This window comes from Crocuta crocuta, unplaced genomic scaffold, assembly GCF_008692635.1.
Source record: "Crocuta crocuta isolate KB4526 unplaced genomic scaffold, BGI_CrCroc_1.0 scaffold41, whole genome shotgun sequence".
Lineage (NCBI taxonomy): Eukaryota > Metazoa > Chordata > Mammalia > Carnivora > Hyaenidae > Crocuta > Crocuta crocuta.
Window position 1 is genome coordinate 4,357,923 of NW_027529428.1, and position 7,528 is coordinate 4,365,450.

The following is a 7,528-nucleotide window of genomic DNA, read 5'->3' on the forward strand; positions in this document are numbered from 1 at the left end:
TGTGTGTGTGTGTGTGTGTATATATAGATATATATATATATATATATATATATATATATATATATAAATATCAGAACACTGGATATATATATCCAGGCCATCTGGATGCCTCTGGAGATGGGCCAAAAAAATCTTTTGAGTATGACGGATATTTCATTATCTTGATCGTCATGACTATTTCCCAAGAGCATACACGTCAAGATTTATCAAACTGCAGACTTTAAATATGTGCATTTTACTATGTCAGTTATGTTTCAATAAAGGTGTTAATACATAATTAGTGGTACCATCGAGATTACAGGTATATGGATATGGACTGTAAAATCTTTTAATTCTGTAGGTTTAACTTTTCATAATAAAATGTTCCCTTTCAGTGCTAACATTCTATAAAAGTTTCTCGGAATGTAAAGGTAAAAATAATATTTAAGGAATTAAAACTGGTAACTACCACTAGATTTCAACAAACATCTGTTTAGCTCTCCCAGTATATTCTTTTCACAGACAAGTGACTCCTTCAAATCAGGAATTGTGCCCTGACTGAACCCTGATCTTCCTACAGAGCCACTAGTATACTGGGGGTATGCAGTAAGTGGCCACCTACCATTAAATTCTATTATAAAAAGAAAACTAAGTAACATTGTAAAAAAAAATAATAAATTATGCAAGTTAGTTAAAAAAAATAACAAGAAATCGGTTTCTAATGTTACATAACACTACCAGGTATAAGCACCATCACTAAAAGGAAAAAAAAAACCCTGCAAATTTATGAATCCTATAATTTTAGAGAAAACAAGAGTTTTATCACGAGCCACCTTTATTATTGCTTCTGCCTCTGAATTTCTAATGTTTGCCCTCAAAGTGCTCTTAAAATGCACCTAGTTATGCATCACAATCCCATGTCATTTGTTTAAAAAAAAATTTGTTTTTGGTGTGCTACTCCAGATAAAACAATTATAAATCTAGAAAGCAGTTCAGAAATCTCTATCTCTAAGGAACACATATGGCTGATTCTGATGCAGCCTAGCTCTTAAAGGAAACACAAAATGCCAGCTTAGAAAAGGTGGGAGATTAATGTCAGATGCAACAATGAAGTACTACCACCTCCCTAAGTAGATGACATATAAAAAGGGTGGAGGGTTGTCAGTAGCAGTGTATAAAAAGTATACTTTATCAACATCAAAATTCCTCAAGAGTGTGAGATAAAGCTCAATCCCTCTTTCTCCCTCACAAAATAGATGCATCCAGCACTCAAGTCTATTTCCTGTAGGGCCCAGTATAGTAGCACTGTTCTGCTACATTATAATTAAATACGTTTTTAGAAAGTCTTCATTCATATATAACAATGTTTCCAAGGAAAAATGGACTCTAATTTCCAAAAAAACAGAAACAAATTTTCAGAGCACTACCCGTTATCAGGTTTGAAATCATCCATGTAATTCCTGAACACTAACACTATTAATATGCTAACAGTGAAATTAGCTGGATTACATACACCTAGCAAAAGCATACATTTAATACCTTCTGACGTTAGACTGTAAAATATTAACTCCATAATCTTAACAATTTTCCCATGCATCATCTAGTTTCTATTATTGAAATTTTCAAATAACTTAATTTTTTAAAATTCTGCTTTTTACAACAGCACTGCTAGGAATTTACCCAAGGGATTTAGGAGTGCTGATACATAGGAGCACATGTACCCCAATGTTCATAGNCTATTTGTAAAAAAAAAAAAATTAAATAAAAAAAATAAAATTCTGCTTTTTAAATTCTCAAAACAGGAGCACCTGGGTGGCTCAGTCGGGCTCTGTGCTGACAGCTCAGAGCCTGGAGTCTGCTTCAGATTCCATGTCTCCCTCTGTCTCCTCTCTCTCGTTCTCTCTCACGCTCTCTCAAAAATAAGCATTAAAATTTTTTTAAATAAAAAAAATTCTCAAAGGATTTTTTTTTTAAAAAAAAGTTCTTATTTAAAGCTCCACTAAGGGCACGTGGGTAGCTCAAACAGTTGAGCATCTGACTCTTGATTTCAGGTCCGGTCGTGATCCTGGGATCATGCCCTGCATCACACTCCGAACTGAGCACGGAGCCTGCTTAAGATTCTGATTCTGTCTTTCAGGGCGCCTCGGCGGTTCAGTAGGTTAAGCGCCCAACTTGGTCTCAAGGCATGATTTCACAACTTGTAGGTCTGAGCCCTACATTAGGCTATGTAGTGACAGCAGAAAGCCTGCTTCAGATCCTCTGTCTCCCCCTCACTGCCCCTTCCCTGCTCACACTCTCTCTCAAAAATAAACAAAAAATCGTCTCTCTCTGCCTCTCACCCTTCTTGCGTGTGCTCTCTAAAAAAAAAAAAAAGTAAAATAAAGTTTTGCTTATCAAAATATAACTAACTTCTATACATAAAACACTGACATTGTTTTAAAATTTTCATAAACACCAAAGTTAGAGGAATCACACTATCCAATTTCAAGACTTACTATCAGCTAGATTTATCAAGAGTGGTATTGGCGAGAGGATGTACACAAGTTATTACTGAAACAGATGACAACGCAAAAATACACCCACAAATATAAAGTCCTTTTTTTTTTTTACAAAAGTGCAAAAATAATCCTATGAAGAAAAGGATTTTTCAGCAAATGGTACTATAACAATTGAACATGTGCGTCCACATGCAAACAAATGAATGTCAACTTTCAACATATACAACTTATACAAAAATGGATCAGAAATCCAAAAGTAAAATATAAAATTATAAATCCTGTATAAGAAAACATAGGAGAACATCTCTGTGATTTCAGGGAAGGCAAAGATTTCATAGATACATCAAAAACAGGACTCGTGAAAAGTTTTTGCTGAGGCGGGCTTGATCCAAATTTAAAACTTTTGCTTTCCAAAAGACAAACTTGGAAGAGACTGGTAGAAAATATTTTAAGTTTTCTGACGAAAGACTCCTATCCATAACATGTAAAGAACTCTCAATACTTAGCAATAAGAAAATATTTAGGAAAAGGGTTAGTACTCTAAGAAGTCTGAATTACCATATGACTCAGCAATTCCAGTCCTAGGCATATACTCAAGAAAATTTAGAACATACGCCCACAAAAAACTTGTACATGAATGTTCACAGCAGCATCACTCATAAAGACCAAAAAGGAAGAATAATTTAAATATCTATCAACTGATGAATGAATAAACAAAATGTGATATATCCATTCAATGGAATATTATTCAGTAATAAAAAGAAATAAAATGATACATCCTACATCAAGCTTGAAAATATAAATTTAAGTGAAAAGAAAACAGAAACAAAAGGCCATGTACATTGCATGATTACTTTTAAGTGAAATATCCAGAACTGGTGACTCTATAGAAAACATAAATTAAATCAGAAGTTGCTGCAGGTGGGGTTAGGAAGATCAAGAGAGATTTTGAGAGTGATTGCTAATGGGTATGAGGTTTACTTTGGGGGTGTTGAAAATGTTCTGGAATGACTGGTGGTAGTCACACAATTGTGTGATTATGCTAAAAAGCACTCAACTGTACATCTTAAAAGGGTAAATTTAAGATGAAAAGTAAAGCATAGGGAATGCAGTTAATAATATTGTAATAACGGAAGCACCTGGCTGGCTCAGTCGGTAGAGCATGTGACCCAGTCTGAGGGTCATGAGTTCCAGCCCCATGTTGGGCATGGAGCCTACTTAAAAAAATAAATTATTTTTAATTTGCTAAATAATACTGTAATAATGTGGTAAAGGGACAGATGGTAACCCTTATCATGGTGAGCATTACATAACCTTTAGAATTGTTGAATCACTGCTGTACACCTAAAATCAATATAACATTGTACGTCAGCTACATTAATAACATTTCGTAAATCGCATTTTAAAATACCATTTTAAATGGTATGTAAATTGAATCTTAATAGAAAAAGAAAAAATCCAATTAAAAGGAGCAAAAGATTTGAACACTTCACCAATGAAACTATGAAAACAGCAAAGAACATGAGAAGATGCTCAACATCTTTAATCACTAGATATGCAACGTCAAAGCACAATACTTCAGCACTATATACCTAGCAGAAAGGCTAAAAGTTTTTTAAATGTCAATGCGAAGTGCTAGTGAGCACTCAAACCTTAGTTACTCTACACTTCACTAGGCGGCTGGTGAGATTGCAAAATGGCACAGGAACTCTGAAAAGCAGCTCCTTAGTTTCACATAAATTAAATATTAACTCAACATAAGGCCTCACAATTGCACTCTTAGGTAGTAACCCAAGAGAAATAAAAATTTATGTTCACACAAAAACCATTCACGATGGTTAGAAAGGGAAACCAGCAAATATTTCCAACACATTCATACAATAAAATACCACTCAAAAATACAGGAATGAAATACTGGTGCATGCAACACATGAATGAGCAAGTTCATTTTGTGTAAAAAAGTGAAAGGAGTGAAATAAAGCAAAAGCAGAAGACCTCAAAAGCTATCCTATCATGTAATTCCATTTATACGGCACTCAAGACCAGACTCTAGGGATGGAAACAGAGGGGTGGCTGCCAGGAGAAATGGGGGTAGAGAAGGGTGGACTAAAAAGGGGCAGCACAGGGAATTTGGATGTCTTGATGAACTTTTTGGCATCATGACTGTGATTGTGGATACATTCCTTAACACTGCATTTGACAAGAAAGGCAGTACTTTCCATGCCGAGTGAATTTTACAGTACGCAATTTTTAAACAAATGCATCCCTAAATCGCGGTCTACACGCACCTCCGCGGCAACCCTCCGCTAAGGATCAACACACACCACAAAGTGTTTTCGAGGCTTCCTTCTGAAGGGGGTGAAGGCACGCTGTATTAGTTCCACTCAGCAAACGAGAAGCTGAACAAATTGACCCATCTTCACGTTTCTGATACTAGTCGGAGATGCGGCGCCAGCGCTCAGGTCCCTACTCCGTGCAGTCCGGCTCTAGCGCGGTCCCAAACACGGATACCAACGGGTATCGCCACCGAACTCAGCACCTACTCACGCTCTTTCATCAAGGAGAAACATCAAGATAAACGAGTGTCTTAGAAGGAGGCTAGACTGAAAGTGTGTGCATATTAACATTTANCCCCCCCCCCCCCAATGAGCCCTAACTTTGGCCTAAGAGATTCCCTTCCACTTACAATGGATGTTTATAAATAGAGTACCCTCCAAAAACAGGGGGCAGCACGGAAATCGAGGCTCCAAATAAGGGAACGCGCCAGAGCAAATGGATACAAAGTAGAGAGCTTCGATCCTTCACCCTAAGCAACCTAAGCGCCCGTTCCTCCCCGTCTTTTGTGGGTCTGAGAGGTTGCCCGGCGCACCTGCTTTCTCACAGTTCACCCGGACCCACCAAATTCCAGAGCCTGACAAACGTGACACGCTCCCGGGGCAGGCCGTGAACTGGAAACACCTGACCCACCGTTTGGGTTGACTGTGCGCGGGAGTTTCGCTTTCTGTTATCCGCAGGGGCCGGGCCGGCAACCCGGATCGCTCAAGTGCGGTGGCCAGGAAGCCGGGGGGCCGACGAGACACCACGGTTCAGCCGCACGCCCCGGCTGGGGGAGGGAGAGGGCGTCCTTGGGCTCAACGCCTTGCCTGCACGTGCGGGACAACGTGCGACACTCCGCGGGCTCTCCCGAGCAGTCGCCATAACCCACGGGGGTGCCAAAGGCCAGGGGTGGCCTCCCCACGACCCGCGCAGCTGAGTGCCGCCCGCGCGGGGCGACGGGCAGGAAAGGGCGCCTGGGCGCAATCGGTCCCCCGCACCCTCGGAGTCCACCGCGGGCCCCCTCAGCCGCCCGGCTCGGAAAAGGGGGACGTTACAACCCGCACCCCGACCCCAACCCCTTCCTGCCAGAATATAAACAACTTGCGGGCAGAGGCCCTGGAACCGCCGCCTGGCTTTACGTAATTTAACCCCGAGGAGGGCGGCGGCAGGTGGTGGCGCCGAGCGAGCGAGGGGCCCGAGGCCCCGAGAACCAAGGGCCGGGAGGAAAACGAGATTGAGGGGGCGGCGGCGGTCTCGTTACCTCCCCAGATGCCCAGAGTGAGCTGGGACGTGTCCAGGTTCACCACATAGTCCCCCAAGAACCGGTTCAACACATCCACGACCACCGACTCGAACACCATTTTCCTCAGCCGCGGTGGACACGGCAGCCGCCCCCCGCGCTCCTGCTTCCAGCGCCCGGCCGCCCGCGCCCTCCCCCGAGACCGCTCGGTTCACCGGCTCCCGGGCGGCTCCCTCCGGAGCTGCCCCAGTGCCGGACGCGCAGCCACGCCGCGAGCNGACGCCGACCAGGGCGCGCCTCCCGGAGCAAAGCAAGGGCGGCTGCGCGGCCGCTTCTCTGACGCGAGAGTCTTCCTTGCAGAACCCGCCTCCTTTTACTCGTTGGCCCCGCCTTTTCCCCATCGCCTAGCAACGGGATGAGCGGAGGCAGCTGCCAGGTTTTTTCCCCGACCCCGCCCTCACCGGCTGACCCGGGTCTGGACCCGCGGCGGGGGCGGGACGGGGCGCGGCCGTGTACCAGGCACGGAACGCCCCTTGCCCTACAGTGGAGGCGACCCCACACGCGGACCCGTAGGACTTGCACCTGAGCAAGGCGTGGGCAGTTTCCAGCCCTTTCGCTGTCTGGCTGGAGGCGTCTTAAGGGAGGGTCCCAAGGAGCCCCCTCCCCCCCCCACGCACACATTATTACGGGTTGCTGCGTCAGGCTAGCCTGTGTCTGGACGCTGTAACTGCCCCGCCCCGTGCTCTCAGCGCAAGGCCAGGACGCTCCTGGGGTGACTTAACTGCCCCTGCTGCAAACAGTGCCAGAAAGTGGAAGGGCAGTGCGGAGTAAACTCGGTGTCGTAATGCCACGCCCCCCTTCCCTTCATCTGACGAGTCACTCTTCTTTTGGTCAAGTTATTTACAAGGAGCCTCCTTTCAGATTCAGAGTTAGGTCAACCAGTCCAGAAACTGCTGAGCGCCCTCCAAGAAACACAGTGAGGTCTAGACTCAACCCTTGAGCCTTACAAGTGACCTCAACTAAATAAAAAAGAGAACTCTTCTTTCAGCCCCATCCCACCCCCGTTTCGTCTTATGTAAGAAATACAGTCAAACGCCTGAGGTCATAGAGACGCCGGATGTAAAGCGTGGAGAACCATAATGACCACCCTCCTAAGGGCTTAAGATGTAGGAGTGTACTTTGAACTTTTTCTCTTTGCATCGTGAACATGATAGGGAAAGCTCGCTAAAGTGGACTGGCAACGCTAGAAGGAGAAGCTAGGGAGGCTTAGCGCTCAATGTCAATTACAGGGAGAATTGACAATTACAGGCCTAACAGAAGAATCTCAACAGGAAACAATCATCAATTACAGGCCCCCAACCGGGGAAGAGGGACGTTGCATCTCCTATAAGACATCAACTACACCTGCAATCAGGTGATGAGAAACTTGCATCACCCTCAGCTCCTCCTCAATTGACGTTTGTTCAAGCCAAAAGTCGTAGGATAATGCCCCCCC

General features: G+C 44.0%; 1 protein-coding gene across 4 annotated transcripts in view; it reads right to left on the reverse strand.

The window, feature by feature from the left end:
• Nucleotides 1-6,197, reverse strand: part of VPS13A (vacuolar protein sorting 13 homolog A) — a 228,674-nt gene extending 222,477 nt beyond the window's left edge. For 2 of the 4 annotated variants that reach the window (XR_013334008.1, XM_077759359.1), the window contains exon 1: nt 6,055-6,193. Coding sequence is in view for 3 of the 4 variants with exons in the window: in XM_077759359.1 (XP_077615485.1) it covers nt 6,055-6,154 (100 nt within the window). In the remaining variant the exon portion in view is untranslated. Of the gene's footprint in view, nt 1-6,054 lie in introns of all 4 variants that reach the window. The other 2 variants (XM_077759360.1, XM_077759361.1) reach the window with 1 other exon arrangement.
• Nucleotides 6,198-7,528: the final 1,331 nt, after the last annotated feature.